The following is a 17,627-nucleotide window of genomic DNA, read 5'->3' as shown; positions in this document are numbered from 1 at the left end:
ATACGGTCCGCTTTGTAGAGGTTTGCAAGTGTTGTAAACTACTACAGATGGTTGATCCTAACCATTCGTGTGAAAAAGTGGAGCATGGGTGTCATATACAAAGAGTTTGTATAAGACCTGGACCACGAGATGACTAGACTCTGTATATAACGCTGTTGATACTAGATACTTGCATCTCACCTAAACGACCATAGGTGACACGATCTCAATCCTGAGTGTTTTGTGAACTCCTGCCTTTGAGGGATGTCCTTTGATTAGTATGGGTGAGAGTGGCCAGATTGCCAACTCAACATGCCTACCTTTTTGGGGACTTATGTGATCTGGAAGCTGGGAACTCAATTCACAATATGGAATTCACTCCTTTCTCGAAGTAGGAATAAGTAGAGAGATTACTTCTTTAAGGGTTGATTCTAGGGCTTGAACATAGTAGCCACAACTTCTCTTTGGAAAAAAAGACTCAGTCATAGAAGGACTATGATTTATGTTCATTAGAGGAATCAGTGGTACTTAAGGAGACAGATGTAACTACAGGGGCATAACGATTATTGGCCCAACTGTACTTACAAGCGATCTGTGAAGGGTTGTCGCACTGCTGATTGGTTAAAATGGACACATAATATACCTGTAGTGAGGAGAGTTCAGCTGTCAGTCTTTAGTGGAGTGTCTGGCAGTTAACGGATGGTGGATCCCGTGACTAAAGAGTTTAGTCAATTATTCACGTATCATTGGAGCTTTGGATTTACAGGTCCATGAGGTCCCCTTGGTAGCTTGGATTCATGTTGAAGGATCAAGTTCTTAGTGTTGATTTAAAATGTTCAAATTGAAAAGAGGTATTTTGATTATATATGTGATATAATCGGTATGATGTATAAAATACATCTAGTGGAGGATTAATGTAAATGAGATTTACATTAAGTACCATAGAATAAAAAAAGAACTATGGTTTATATGTTTCATTAGATGAAATATTAAAACTATAGGTTATAAATATAATATGATAAGTTGGTTATCATTTATATTTATAATAATATTATTTATTAGATAATTAATATTTTTTTTAAATAACTAAATGTAGTGGTTGGTTATTGATCATGGTAACTGTGAGTTTAAAAGGAAATCAGTTTCCTATTTTGAAAAAGAAGTTTTCACAAAAGTTTTGAAAAGATTTTGAGTTTTCTCTCCAGTGAAAAGAAACTCACGGAAGTCATCAAGTAAATACAGATTTACTAAACGACGGCTGGGCTGAGTAAATGATCATGCAGGTGCTAGCTAACCAATCGTGCAGTGTTTACTTAATGATCACATAGCTTTGCTAAACGATCGTTGGCCCAAGGTAAATGGTCATGTAGAATCGACCGAGCTAAAGAATCGCATAGCTTTTGCTAGACGATTGTATAGCTTTATCTAAACGATTGGGCATCGACTTATGTAATAGGTCTTCGACTGCTCCCACTTGCCCAGTCGTGTACACGATCTATCTTTCCTCCATTCATCTGCCTCACACATGGTCCAAACAAAGCCCACCCTCTGGATTTTCACATCGAGAATACCAAGGTCGCCTTATTGGTGGTGTCAGACTCAACTCGACATCATCGAGGTTTTCTAGAGGTCGTTCGTGGTGCTTTGTAGGAGGAGTTCGTTGTGTTGCAGAGGAGTTCATGACCGAGGAGATCATTGAGGACGAGCGCGAAGTGTTCGTGCTGTGTTCATGTGATGTTGCGGTCGTGTAGATCGAGTGCTCGTGGTTGCTGTGGTTCGATCAGAGTGCGCATTGAAGTACGGAGACGTTTCCGCCTTTGTTAGTACAGTTTTTCCCTCTGTACATTTGATGTTCATGCTGTAATTTCTCTGTATTATTTGCATAACCGCTTGTATGGAAGTCGACTGTATACTAGGGCATACCCCAGTATCACTTTCTACTATAACATTTCCTAACTATGGCTTACCATACTGTATACATAATGTTTTCTTAACTGTACTAGTCCCTAGCTCAGTTACAATTCAAACTTCGAGCTATTACCTAGAACATCAGCAGATCTGGACCTTTTCGTTTTTGCCTTCTACTGACCATTTTATTCCTTATTTTTTATACTCAACGTAACCCTGGTACATTTCGAGCTCACTGTTGCTCATCTTTTTCCCATCTCTTAGGATTAATCTGACTAGGACTTCCTCTAGATTACACCTTTTCCCTGAACTGCTAGAATAGATTCATGTTTGCCACCAACCTCTGAGAAAACCTGCTAAACATTCTATCTTTAGTGAAAAGTCTATGTTTACCTGCGTGACTTCCGACTTCCCTTCTTCTTTCTTCCTATGCCACTGAAACTTTATCCTTCACTTACTGGAATCTCCGCTCTTTTGAATCTCAGCGCTTCTAAAGGTAGGGTCAGGGTTCCCGTTGTTTGTCTGTTTGCTCTGCTTGCCACTTCTACTTGACATCTTCCTTTTACTTAAGTAGTACACATGCTAAGGACTCAGGACTCAGACTTATATATAAAATTTTCCCATTTCTTCCCAAAATCTTTTGCTCTGATACCAACTTGTCACACCCCGCCCCAAATTACCCTCTTAACCTGGATGGAGTGGTGACTGCACCAGTTACCAACCCTCTTGTTGGCACTTACTGCCTATCTAACCTGTTAAATTTGCTAAATCCTGAATACGTACATTCACAATATACTGAACTAATTAACTTAACACATTACCATTAAGGGTTTCATAGCACTGTTTACATGAATATTAACAACTTAGTGAGCCCCATCTAGAATACTACCTATATAAAACACACGTGTATTAACTAATATAGGTCTTTCAATTAAGTATTCTCAATCTGACTCTGAGTGGCAGAGTAGTAGTAGAGAAGTTTTTGGGAACTGATCGCTACCTGACAGGAAAACATTTGAAAACATGAGCTAACAGCCCAGTGAGTGACTAACGTTTAAAGCATAACGTTCATACATAAATTTGATATTAAAACTGAAAGCTTTAACTAAAAACATAAACTTGGCAACTATATATTCATGTCATCATCAACATCATATGGCACTATTTCACACTTTTGTTGGACTATGCCTTAGTTAATTAGTCTAGAGTGGCCCCTTTTGCTCACTCTTTATCATTCTTTACCGCATTACTACTTAACTAGGAATGAACCTTTTTGTTCTCTTCCTAAAAACCTAATTTGCAACCTTAATTGAGAGAGAACCTTTACTCAATTCTTCAACGTCAGTCCATAGTTAGTATGGATGATCTCTACACTACCATAAACACTTTCCTTACATTCGTGTGATTCTAGTTTAAGTACCATCCTACCTTAGGTACCGCTCAGATATCTTCTCTGTGTCCTTCAGTATCGAGACTACTCGAATACCTTCTCCATGTTCTTCAGATCGAGCTATTAAAATATAAGATCAAGCTTCAGTACCTTCTCATCTAGTCCTTCAGTATTGGCTATTCAGATCTAAGACTGAACTTCAGTACCTTCTCCTCTAGTCCTTCCATACTGAGCTACTCATACTGAACTTGCAATATTCTTATCTCTTAATGACTTAGTTGCCCAAAAGCATTCTATACTAACGCTCTCTTGTTCATTGAAAAACATAGCATAAACATAAACATTAATGTGATATGCATTGCCTGGTAACTATTTGAGAATAGTTGTAATAAATAGCTTTTAGTAAACATGCATTGCTAGATATTCATAAGTATTAGCAATTAATAAAAACATGTAAAGCATTTAGAGTCACTCACAGCTCGTCAGGCTCTTAACGGTTTATATGCCTCTCCTAGCTCCTATTGGCTTGAAAGGACATAATTCCCAATTAGAGTCCTTAGATTCTGGTCAAAATGCTTCAGATAGCTCGCTTACTAATGAAACTTCACCAACAAAACAACATTACTAGTAAGATGATCATCATGAGAGAGATCGTCCTCATGAGCGAGATCATCCTCATAAGCGAGATTTACCACTTCTAGCAGGATTTGTGACTTTCTAGCGAGATTTATGACTTTTCTAGCGAGATTTGCGACTTCCCAGCAAGATTTGTCACTTCCAGCAAGATTCCGCAAAACCAGCGAGATTTCATCTTAATGAAATCCAGCTCTTCTTTAACTCATTCTCGCTCTCGCTCATTTTATTATCTCGCTCTTACTTTCACTCACAATGGTGAGCTGCTTGCTTAATCTTCCCAAGCAGCGCCTGCTTACGCACCGATTTCTTTTTCAACTTCAGAAATTCATAATTCAAAATCCAGAACTCTTTTTAAGAAACTTCCTTCTACAAACATGTTTAGAATTGAGTTTTTTTAAATTCTCGCCCCAAAGTCCTTGTAATTTGGCTTAGAGCTTCCATATATTCACTCCGGGCTCTAATTAATCTGAGAATCTGTCCTTCTACAAGTTCTTCACTTTTTCTTCTCCGTGTAAGATTTTCTCTGGCAAAACAACCTAAAAATGAGATTCTCCCAGATTTTAATGACACCGATCTCACTTAATTTGCTAAAGTCATTTTTCAAAACCGAGCTTCTGAAGTTCCTATCCCTTTTATACTTCCTGTTGCTCCCCTGTTCAATGGTCAAACGCCACCTCATCCAGCAGTTAGTGCTTCCGGTCAATTCCAATTAGTAGGTTTTCTTCAACTAATTTGTTTTTCCTTCCCTTCCTTCATAACCCTCGTTAGGCCTTCGCCTCATAACATAAATTTAGTGTGCATCGAGTTTCAATGCCTTGCTTACATCACATACTCCATCGTCTAACGCCCAACACCTATCGTCTACCGCCTAGCGCCTATCGTCTACCACCCAGCACCTATCGTCTAGCACTCAACGTCTATCGTCTAGCACCCAACGTCTATTGTCTAGCGCTTGTCGTGCAGCTCATCGTCTAGCACTGATGCCGATCGTGCAATGCCAACGTCCCATCGCTTAACGCTACGTTTAGCTCTATCACTTAGCAAGATCCTTGGTATCATCTAGCACCGGGCTTTATGCTTGATGGCCTATCGCATCGTTGAGCTCCGCGCAATACTACACGATGGCCTACCGCATCGCTTAGCTCTCCGTGCATTTATTATATGATCACCCAGCGTCCGCCTACACAATCGCCTACCTCATCATGTAGTGTCGTTCACTTACTAGACGATCGCATACACAATCATATAGCACCGCCCATCTGTTACACGATCGTCCAGTGCCTTTGCTCGCAAACACTTGAGGCTGCCGCAAGCCTTATCAATGCAACATGCCTTTCAACTCATGTATTCACCCTTAGTACCAATGTATAGTTTATCGTTGCCTTCAACACTTAACCTCTACAAGCCTTGGTTGCTACAACGCAACCCCATGCATCCACACTTCTCCATCAATGCATGTCTACACTTTGCTTCCATACTTAGCCAATTTTCACTTGTTATATTATCTAAAACTCACCCTTGACTAAGTATTTCTAACACTTAAAATTTTCTTCCTCCATCTGCCTACTTTCTTTACCTCCTTTCATAATTTTACTTAACACGCTTGTTACTCACTTATGTAGGAAAAATGGAGTACGGGGTCTATACTTCTTTAGCAATTTACAATAAATTTAACAACTACAGAGTGGGTCGTATCCGATAGTGTTACTAGTATAAGGTACCTAGCCTTATTCGTATACTATAGACCATTTTTGCTATTGAGAATCTCTTCCAATCTATCCAATTGCATCCACTCTTATGTCTCCACCTAAAGTTCATGTATTCATATAATGATCATGGATCTTTATTTTATTGGATTTAGTCTTTACAAGTGCAATTCACATATTCAACAACAGTTTCATTGAATAAACGTCAATAACATCTTTATTGATAATAGAATATGTTTAACATTACAAATTGTGGAGTTTTAGGACATACAACCCAATAATGTTGAGTATAGAATCATAAGCAATGACGGGGGTTCTGTATAGAGGAAATTGTTGGCGTCTTAATTTTCCACTTTACCTCTAATCGATTCATTTGAAAACTAAAAATAGCTGTCTTCCTCAAAATAACCGCTCTTCCTAATTTTCTTGACGTATTTAACGTTTCAATGCAGATTTTATCATTAATTTATATTATTATGTTTAATCACTTCTCGAGTTAATCTCAATTGAATTAAATATCTAGATTTTTTTTATCAAATTTATATTTTAAATATCCACACATTATTAAATTTCATTTATCTAATCAAATTTTAAATTTATTCAAATGTTTGAATTATTTTTCATTTTTTTATACATTTTCTTAATAAATTAATTGGATTTTTTTTCATATTTTTGAAGTTTTAAATTATTTTGTATATGTTATTAGATTCAATTATACATATTTCATATTTAATCACTATTGTAGTTAACATTTTGATAATACCTAAATTACCCTTAGTTAGTTTATATGTATGGAATATTAAATACAGTGTATGTATAGAGCTTTATTAATAATTAAGATATAAATACAATGTAAGTGAAGAGCTTGATTAATAACCGGAATATAAATACAATGTAATTGCAGAGCTTGATTAATCACCAAATTAATCATATTATAATCTAATATATCCAATTTCAAAATTGAAAATGAGTATCATTCCGTAATTTTCGCCCTCTTTTGGAATTTGAATTTATTTTTAATATTCAAATTAGATTTTAATTACTACTTCACGAATTGATTTAAAATAAACCAATATGTTCCTTATTTTTCTCCCCTAACTGATTCAAATTACCTTTCTGTTTTTATTTGATTTAACCACTTTCCGAAAATATTCAAAATTAATCAATATTAAATTTGTTTATCACCATTATGAGTTTAATATATATTATATCTTCTAATTCTATATTTTTCTATTTTTTATTATTTTAAATTTGGATTAAATTTTTTTATCCTAATTAAGATTTACTTATTATTTTATACATATTATTATTTAACAAACTGTATATTTCATTTAAATTTTATCATTTTTTGTACATTTTTAATCACCATTTATTCATTATCATCTTACTATATTATTATACCATTAATTTGTCTTTTTGACAAATAAATAAGAATTCACTTTTGCAATCTTGTTGTTTTTATTATGCCTCTACAACGAGTAAGACTTCTTCCATAGTTGTTGTTGGTGGAGTTATAAATAAAGTGTAATTGTTGAAGTGTAAATGAAAAATGAAATTATGAATACGTTATGATTGTAAATAAATGAACTCCCTTCCTAATTTTTTTCTCCCCGAATTATATTTGAATTTATATTTTATTATCAAATTAGATTTTACCTAACTACCTATCAAATTAATCACAACAAAAACTTCGTGAGTTTTCTTTCCAATTTATATTTGAATTTGTTTTTTATTATCAAATTTGATTTTGTCAAACTAACTCTCGATTTGTTTAAATGTTTGTAATAAATTCAATTGTATCTAAGTATTTTTCATTGTTTTATACATCTTGTTATCAAATTAATTTGATTTTTTTTTTTCATATTTTCAATGTTTTCAATTTTTCATATAAAAATACGTAAAAATGGCTTGTTGTACTTATAAAGAAACATATAAATTGGAATTTAACTTTAAATGTTTGAAATATGTTACTGTATAATATATACATATATACATATACATACATATAGACATATATATACATACATACATACATATGTACATATATATATCTAGATATATATATATATGTATATTGTTCAGTTTATTATTAATATTAATATTATTATTATTATGGTCATTATTATGGTCGTTATTATCATCATCATCATCATCATCATCATCATCATCATCATCATCATTATTGTTATTAAAAAAAGATAACATAAAATTCTAAATCTCATCTTCTTCATCTTCTTCACCTAGTTGCCCCCAAAAACTCTTTTTCTCTTTCTCAATCTCATGTCTGAGATTGTTGGTTCAACAACCCTTTTCTTGAATTTCATCATCTTGGCTAGCTTTTGACGACCACCCTCACCAGGTCATTGACCTTTTCTGCTCACACACATGTTTCCTGCTTTTGTTTCTACTTTGAACATCGTTTTCAACAATGACGTTTAAGTATTGATAGTGTTTAAAGTTGGCTTTCAAGGTCCTATGAGCAAAATGATCTATTGAAATGAAGACGATGAAACTCCCTACATGTTAAACGCAATCATATTCCCAATTGTCACATCCTCTTGAAGTTGCAATTCCTTCAAATATTCATTTTCCAACAATTTCACTGGTGCAATCAACTTTGTTCTTTCTCACCTTTGAGGAAGTCCATCATTGTAGACATCCATAAATTTTTAATAACGCCCACTGCCTGGTTGTTATCTTCTATCGCATACACACGTTCTATGGGCAGCTAGAAGCATTAAGGACCATATTTGGTGATTTTTAATTTTTGTTTCTAGAATGTTTAGATATTGTGTATTTGTAGTTTTGGAACGTTTAGGTATAGTGTATTTGTGGTATTCGAGTTATTTTTGAAGCAGTGTATCTTTGCATTCTCGTTTGTATTTAATTTTTTTTGTTTTAGGGTAGTTTTGTCATTTAATAATTAGTATTTTCTATTATATAAATTCATTTTGCTGTTATTATAATTTTAAAACCTTTTTGCCATTTTTTCAAATAAAACTTTAAAATTTGCTATTTCTCTAGTCAGCCTAAATTCCAAATATAATCAATGAGATCCAATCCCTAAATTATGTTTGATTTATTATGTTTTAAGAGCTCCCTATTTGAAAATAAACGGTCAAAAATAGAGAAATAAAAATGTTAATGACAATGGTAAATCAATAAAAGAAAAGTGAAAAGAAATGAGACAAAACGAAGAAAAGCAAAATTATTACTAAAGTATTATAAATATTCTAGAAAATAGATGCCCATTAGATGCTCATGCTTAGTGTCCATTGACCATGTGTCATGTCCCCATTTTTCCAAAGTGTTATCCATGTGTCTTATAAATACTCCTTATTAGTATCCATGTAATCTACCTTCTACTTGCCAAATTACCTATAAATAGTGGCATTTTGTGAGTTTTGAAAGGCATACACATGAGAAAATTTTCGAAAAGTTTGGAGAAAGTGGAGAAATCTATAATTTGTTATTTTATTTACTTTTGTTATTTATTTATTTTATATATCTATGTATATTATGGTTAATTTATTTTAATATTATATTTTATTGGCATCCGTGTTTCCATTGTGCTCCTCAAATTCACAACTCGTTATCGACACGAGCTTCTATTATTTTTCCCACTAAAGGTAGGTCCTAAAGTGTTGTCATGACAAATCTCATAAAATTAGAATTTACCATCTTTGATATTAACGACAATAGTTATTTGTCATGGGTTCTTGATGCCAAAATTCACTTGGATACTATGAATCTTGGAGAGACTATTAAAGAAGGAAATACAACATCCAATCAGGACAAAGCAAAAATTATGATTTTCCTTCATCATCATCTCCACAAGGGATTGAAAATAGAGTATCTTCCAATAAATGATCCTCGTATCTTGTGGAAAATTTTGAAAGAGAGGTGATCATAAAAAAACAGTTATTCTTCTTAAAACTCGTTTATGAGTGGATGCAGTTGAGACTACAGGATTTCAAATCAATAAGTGATTATAACTCCGCATTATTTAAAATAAGTTCGAAATTGTAATTATGCAGAGAGAAAATTACTAATGCTGATATGTTAGAGAAAACATCTTCCACATTTCATGTTTCGAATATGTTTCTGTAACTACAATATCGAGAGAAATGTTTTAAACAATATTTTGAATTAATTTCATTTCTTGTCATAGCCAAATAAAATAACAAGTTATTGATAAAAAAATCATAACTCTCGACCAACTGGAAGGACACCATTCCCTGGAGTGAATGTTGTGAATTTTAATAATAATTGCGGTCGAGGTCGTGATCGTGACAGAGGAAGAAATAATTATTATTTTCATGGTCATTCTAATCATCCAAATTTCAAAATAACCACACAATCACAAAGGAAAAGCCCCACAAGATAAGAGTTCAAAAAGTGTTGAAAATAAATGCTTTCAATGCAAAATGGTTGGACATTAGTCACGTACCTATTGTACGTCAAAACACTTAGTTGTTCTCCATCAGGCCTCATTGAAAGAAAAGGAAAAAAATGTAAAAGCAAATTTTGCATACCAGGATAGTGAAATATTTGACCCATTCTATAATGAAAATTTTGGATGTGGCAAATTTCTTTGAATCTCCTAAAGAGAAAATTGCTAAAATTGATGGAACATCAAGTGTTTCATTTGACTTTGAAAATATCTATATTTGAATCTCCTAAAGAGAAAATTGCTAAAATTGATGGAACATCAAGTGTTTCATTTGACTTTGAAAATAGCTAGATTTAATGTTTTTTTTCTTCTCTTAGTAAATGTTAACCTTTGTATGTTCTAAATGTTGTTTTTTTTATTGTAATTATTTTCTTTTAATAAAGAAACTTGAATCATTTTCATATATTGGGTGATTAAAAAATGAGTAAAGAAATTCTATGTCTGGCAGACAATGCAACTGCACATACAATACTATAATTATAAAATATTTTTTCAAACTGACAACGCTGGAAGCAAAAGTCAATATGATATCAAGTTCTGCAAACCTGATTGAAAGATTTGGATAAGTAAATATTATTTTAACTAGATAAATAAAATTTACAATTGACAATGCATTATTTTTTAGTCAATCAAAGAGAAATCTACTTAGTTTTAAAGATATACGTTCCAATGGTTATCAGATTAAGACTGATAATAAGAATAATGTGGAATATCTATATATCATATCTACTGTTTCAAATGAAAAATGTATACTAGAAGACTTTATCTTCTGGATTATATTATACTCATATACGAATAATTGAAACATATACAATAATGAACCTAAAGTTCATGAATCCAAACATATTTACAATTTGACATGACCAATTAGGTCATCCAAGATCTATAGTGATGAGAAGAATTATTGATAATTCAAATGGACAATCATTGAAGAGCCAGAAGATTCTTCAATCTATAAATTATCATGTGATGCTTACTCTCAAGGAAAATTGATAATTAGACCATCACCAATTAAAGTGGGGATTGAATCACCTGCATTTTTAGAACAAATTCTTAGTGATATACGTGGACCTATTAACCTATCAAGTGGACTATTTAGATATCTTATGGTATTAATAGATGGTCACATGTGTGCTTATTATCAAGTTGAAATATTGTATTTGTAGGATTACTTGCTCAAATAATTAAATTTAGAGCATAATTTCTTTATTATACAATTAAGACCATTCGTCTTCATAATATTGGTAAATTTACATCCTAAGCTTTTGATAATTATTATATGTTAAATTTGGATAAGTGTTGAGCATCCAGTAGCTCATGTCCATACATAAAATTATTTAGCAGAATCATTCATAAAACGTTTGCAGTTAATTACTAGACCATTGATTATGAGAGCTAAGCTTCCTACATCTGTATGAGGACATGTTATTTTGCATGTAGCATCACTTGTATGCATTAGGCCAATAACTTATCATAAGTACTTATCATTACAATTGCATATCCAGGAATAGTCTCTAAAAAAGGGTTCGTGAGGAGGCCGCTGCTTCGCCTAGGGTTCGTGAGGGTCGTCGCCGTTTCGTCCAGGTTTCGCCGAGGGGTCGCCACTGCTGACACTACGGGTAGGGAGCCATCGCTGATCGTTTCTGGATCCTGGTTGGTTCGACAGAAGCTGGTGGTGCGTTTGCCGGTCATCGAGGTTTCTGCTCGTAGATGCGTTCAATGGTCGCCATCGACTGACTGGTAAGCCCACAACTTGTTATTTTTGTGCGCAACTGGTAGAGATGTTCTGTTGATTAGTGGATTCGTGGTCGACTGGTGAGGCTGGGTTCTGTTGGTTAGCAGACGGTGATCTTATTATGGTGTGGGTTTAACACGGTGAGAGTTAGTGATGATGGTGCGTAAGCGGTCGCCTCTAAGACTAAAGGAGAAGAATGGAGGACGATTTGCTCGTCAACCTTTTAGTGTGCCTGATGGGAGTATCGATGTGGGAGGTGGGTGCTCGTTCTACGGAGGTAAAGGATTTTTGGGTTGTCTGCGACTCTGCCATAGGAGTGGTCTAGGCTATAAGGAGTGTTGGGTTGAAGAAGGGAATTCGATTTGTGAGGGTTGAACTGGGTGGGCTGGGTATTGGGTTAGTTGATGGGCAGGAAGTGAAAAGGGTGTTTGGGAGCCTTGAGGTTGTTAGGGCCGGATGTAAACCGGTTGTGAGGGGTGTTGAGGTGGTCCTTGAGGGAGCTGGTTTGAGGTGCCTGATGGAGTAGGCTAAGGCTGAATGAAGAAGAGTGGTATGGTGCAGGGGGGCTGGGGAAAGGGTTGATAGGTGTGGGGGTTGTGGTGGTGGGGCCACGTGGTGCTAAAGCCAGAGTTAGAAGGCTCGGGGGTGCAGAAGTCAGACAGTGAGGAGGTTTCGCAGGTTGGGTGTCGTGGAAGTGAGAGGCGATCAATGGACACTCAGGTTCTTTGTGAGTGGGAGGAGCCAGTTCCTAAAACCAATTTAGCTAGGGGGTTTGGTCCAAAGGTGGTTCGGTTGGAGGAGGGGTGTGGTTCTGGGGGTTCTGGATGTGGCGTGAAAGGGGGAAATTTGTGGGCAAGCCTTTTTGGGTCTAAGTTGAGGGGTAATTTTGAGTTCATTCCTCCATTGGTTGAAAATGATAAAGTTATTATTGAACCTTGTGAGGAAATTATTGATGAGGGTGTCTGTATGTAGGAGAAATATCTGGTTGGTCAGTTTATAGATGCCAAACTCCCGTATTCTGTTATTTATCGTCTTATTCAGAGAATTTGGGGACGCGTAGAGATGCCAACTATTACCTTGTTGGATATTGTTTTGATTATCTTTAAATTTCGAAAGGTAGAGTCACGGGATTAGATGCTGGAGAATGGTCCGTGGTACTTGGGTGGCAAGCCCATTTTATTACGACAGTGGTCTCCAAGTATTGTTCTTGAAACCTTTGTTTTTTATTCTGTTCCTATCTAGATTAAACTAGAGCGTGTTCCCCTGGAGTTGTGGACGGATAGGGGTTTAGTAGTGTTAGCTAGTGCCGTGGGTAAACCTGTCTCTTTTGATGTTGCAACAAGAGAGCGGCGACGATTATCATATGCGAGGGTTTGTGTTCAGGTGGATGGTGATTCGTTAATGCCTCCTTCAGTCACTGTTAGAATACGGGGTCAAGAGTTTATTATTCGAGTTGTGTATGAGTAGAAACCTCGTAGGTGTTCTTGCTGTGGTTCTTTTGGGCATAATGGGGCGGTGTTTGAGCAACAGGGTGTGGAGAAGGGTCAGGAGTTGTGTATTATGGCAGTCAATGAGAGGTGTTCGGAGAAGAATAGGGGAATTGGGAGTGTGGGAAGGGGCAAGACTTGGGTATGGGTGCAAGGGGAGCTGGGCCAGTGGATGAGATTAAGAACGCAGGGAGGGCTAAAGAGTTTACTATGGTTAGTCGGCGTAGGCGTGATAGAAGAGGTATAAGGCATAGGGGTGATAGTGGGTCACCGGGTATAGCACCCTTAAAGAGCAGAATAGTTTATGGGTCCCCTGGAATAACGGGGTTTGTAAAGCATGTTGATGATCGTAATCAGTTTGATGTTTTGTGTGATAAGGGGGGAGACTCCTTGGCTTTGGCAGTAGTGCAAGCAGATCCTGATCCGTTGTTTGTTATGGATGGGATGTGCGGGAGTTTGGGCAAAGGCCTAGTGAAAAGTGGTAGGTGTGATCTATTGCAAGATTCATGATTTGGTGTTCTTAGAATGTTAGAGGTTTGAATAACCCTGTCAAGTGTAGGGTGGTGGCAGACTTTCTAGCTTCCTCATCTGTTACTTTCTATTGTTTGTTTGAGACGAGGGTTCGTCGTGAGAATTTTGGTATGGTGATGGGTAGAATTGGTGATGCTTGGAGTTGTGTGTGTAGTTATAGTGTGCAGGGAGTTGGGAGGATCTGGGTGATGTGGCGGAAGAGTGTCTATGATTTTTCCATTGACGTCAGTGGGGATCAATTCATTTCTAGAACCTTAGTGGATATTGTATCTAGTGCTAAGGTACATATTGGTGTTGTATATGCTTCTAATCACATGAGTGAAAGGAGGAACTTGTGGTCTCAGTTGATTGATGTGTGTGCCTCATGGCAGTTTCCTGGAGTTGTTTTGGGGGATTTTAATGCTATTCGTAATAGCTCGGAGAATTTTGGTGGTTGCTCTAGCTTGAGGGAGATGGAGGAATTTGATTGGGTGTTATTGGAGGCGAACATGGTTGAGTTAGGTGTGACAGGTAACAGGTTTACCTGGACTAGTAAACTTCAGGGGAATGGTATTTTGCGCCATTTGGATCGATGCTTGTCCAATGAGGCATGAAAGGTAGCTTTTCTGTATTTGGAGGTTAGAGTTGGTTAGTGGGGGATTTCTAATCATAGCCCTCTTCTAGTTTCTACAGAGGAGATGAGGAGCAGACCGTCCCCTATGTTTCGTTATTTTTCTCATTGGGCAGAGGCAGAGGGTTTTCTTGATACTATCAGGTCCGTGTGGAGAAGGTCTGATGATGTGTCTCCTATGGTTAGTTTTGTGCGTAATTTGAAGGTAGTGAAGCGGGTTTTTCGTGCTTCGTTTGGTAGGCGTATCTCTGTGTTAGCTGATGAGGTACAGCTGGCTAGGCAAGTTATGGAGACTGCTCTGGTTGCGATAGAAAGGAATCCAGATTCAAAAGTCGGTGTGGTTGTGAGGCGGCTCGGGCCACTGAGGTGTTTTGGTCAGTGCGAGATTGGAAGGAGGTCATCGCTCCGGCAGAAGGCTAGAGTCCAGGTTGGCTGGAGTTTAGGTGATATGAACACAGCTTTTTTCCATCCCTATGTACATTCTCAGCGTAGCTACAAGTGGTTTTGTTTACCAGGTCAGAGGATGCAAGGGGGATCGCCAGATGGTGGCATCCACAGGGTGGCAGGGGTGGCGATAGATTTCTTTTGGGGTTGCTTAGGGGCTCAGCATGTGAGGTATAGGGATCTTACTGCCCGAATTGGGGATATTGTGTAGTTTAGTGGCTTGAAGAAGGGGGTGGAGGCCTTGGTCGGCCAATGAGTCCGGGGAGATTCAGAAGGCTTTATGTTCGATGAAAGTCTGGGAAGGCTCCTGGCCTGATGGGTTTTCAGTGGATTTTTATAGAGTTGCTTGGAGAGTGTGGTTGGAGATGATTTATGTGATGCTGTGCTAATTTTTTTTAGACAATGTTACCTGCCTGGTGAGTTAATTCTACTGCTATTACTCTCATCCCTAAGAGGCGGGAAGTTGAATGTAATGGAGGAGTTTCATCCTATTTCATGTTGCAATTTAATGTATAAGTGTATCTCGAGGATCTTAGCTGAGGATTGTGGTTGTGGTTGCCTGATTTCATCAGTGGTAATCAGTCTGCGTTTAATTCCGGGTAGGTCGATTTTCGATAAACATTTTTATTGTGTCAAGGAGCTTGTGGGGAACTACAAGAAGGACCGAGGGAAAGCCACATTATGTGCTAAAGGTAGACCTTCAAGAAGGCTTACCATTCGGTGAATTGGGATATTCTGTTTAAGTGTGTTTGTTGGCTATAGGTACGGCCCATTCAGTTTGTTAGTGGGTGAGGGCTTGTGTTACTTCACCTAAGTTCTCTGTGATGATTAATGGTTCCCTTGAAGGATTTTTTCCTGGTAGGAAGAGGTTGAGGCAGAGGGACCCGCTATCTCCTTTTTTGTTTGTGATGGTGATGGAGGTCTTGTCTAGGTTATTGAATAAACCTCTGTGTGGTTTAATTTCCATGATTGGTGTGAGCATTTGGGCCTAACTCATTTGGTTTTTGCAGACATTTAATGATTTTATGTGCAGCTGAGAGAGATTCTTTGGAGTTTGTGAGGCAGGTATTGACAGAGTTTGCAGAGCTTTTTGGGTTAGTTGCAAATGTTGGGAAGAGTTCCATGTTTGTTGCGAGTATGGAGTCGGGGGAGGCGAAGGAACTAGCTGCATATATGAGTATCTCTCTTGGTTCGTTGCTTGTTAGGTATCTGCGTTTACCTTTATTAGCAAGTCGGTTGAGGGCTGTAGATTGTGCGCCTTTGATACAAAGGATTACAGCTCGTATTAGAAGTTGGGTAGCGAGGTCCCTCTCCTTTGCTGGGAGGTTGAAGCTTGTTAGGTCTGTTTTACAGTCCTTTCAGATTTTTTGGTGTAGAATCTTCGTGTTGCCTGCGTGTGTAACTCATGAGGTTGATCGTCTGTTACGTAGTTATTTATGGAAGGGTAGTGTGGTGAGTCGGGGTGGTGCATGGGTGGCGTAGGATGAGGTGTGCTTGCCGTTGGGAGAGGGGGGTTGGGTGTGAAGCATGTGGCCTCTTGGAACCAGGTTGTTATTATGAAGCTGCTCTGGCTTATCTTAATTCAGTCGGGGTAACTTTGGGTAGTGTGGGTGGAGGCGTATGTTTTGTGTGGGCGGTCGTTGTGGGCTATTCAGAGTGAGGTTGAGAGGTCTTGGTGCTTGAGGGCTATCTTGCGAAGTAGAGATAGATTCAAACATCTGGTTCGCTTGATGATTGACGATGGACAGTCTTCTTTTGTTTGGTGGGATCCCTGGCTACCGGGAGGCGCGATTTTGGAATCATATGAGTCTACGATGGTTTATGATGCAAGGAGTAATTTGAAAGCGCGATTGTCGGAGTTCATGGATAGTGAGAGAGGTTGGAGGTGGCCTATAGTGTCTTGGGAGCTGCTTGAGATCTGGGGTTTTATCCAGGCAGTGGGACCTAGGGTGAGGGGAGAGGATTATTGGGTTTGGGTGCCGGATGCTAGTGGTCGATTTTCTATCGCTAGTGCTTGGGAGAGTATACGTCCTCGTCGCCCTTGGGTGTCGTGGGCTGGTATTTTATGGGTGGGGGGTGGTATTCCGTGTCACTTCTTTTGTGCGTGGTTAGCAGTGAGGGATAGGTTGGGTACGAGAGATTGGTTGAGGAGTTGGAGTGTGTTGTCAGAGGGGGGGTGTCTTCTGTGTGGGGGAGGTGTGGAGTCGCGGAATCATTTATTTTTTTAGTGTGATTTTGGGAGAGAGGTGTTGTCTAGTGTGTTGCGTCAGTTGGGTTCGACGCATCGGGTGGCTGGTTAGGATGTAGAGTTGAGTTGGTTATGCCGAATGGGGTGGGGTAAGGGGGTACGTAGTAAGTTATTCCGTGTTTTCTGGTGTGCTTCCATATACTACATTTGGCAGGAGCGTAATTGGCGGTTGCATGGAGGTTGACCAAGGTCGGTGCCTACTTTGGTTAACCTTATGGTCTCTACGGTTCGTGCTCGTGCTACTTCCTGGCGGGTTGACCTTCTTGGTCTTATCTAGTGTGTGTACGGATGTTTTTTTCTTTTTGAACTTCACGTTGTTCTCTGTTTTGTTGTAGCCCCTAGTTTGTGGGGTTTTGGGTTCTTTTCTCTATCTTTCACCTTGGGTTCTTATCCTGTTGGCTTTGTTTTGGTTTTGTTTCCCTGTCTTTGCTTGTGCTTTGTTGCTTTGATGTCTTGATTCGGGCTGTGGGATCCCTTTTGTTGTTGTATAATAATATGAC

At 37.8% G+C, this 17,627-nt stretch overlaps 1 protein-coding gene across 1 annotated transcript in view; it reads left to right on the top strand.

Moving 5' to 3' along the window:
- LOC120073631 (putative ABC1 protein At2g40090) overlaps positions 1 to 12,333 on the top strand; it is a 35,385-nt gene extending 23,052 nt beyond the window's left edge. Inside the window, exon 5 of the mRNA XM_039026438.1 lies at positions 12,133 to 12,333. Within this exon, the coding sequence (XP_038882366.1) occupies positions 12,133 to 12,333 (201 nt within the window). The remainder of the gene's footprint in view (positions 1 to 12,132) is intronic.
- Positions 12,334 to 17,627: the final 5,294 nt, after the last annotated feature.

This window comes from Benincasa hispida, chromosome 3, assembly GCF_009727055.1.
Source record: "Benincasa hispida cultivar B227 chromosome 3, ASM972705v1, whole genome shotgun sequence".
NCBI classification, from domain to species: Eukaryota; Viridiplantae; Streptophyta; class Magnoliopsida; order Cucurbitales; family Cucurbitaceae; genus Benincasa; species Benincasa hispida.
The sequence above is the reverse complement of the archived record's forward strand: the minus strand, read 5'-3'. Positions and strand labels throughout refer to the sequence as shown.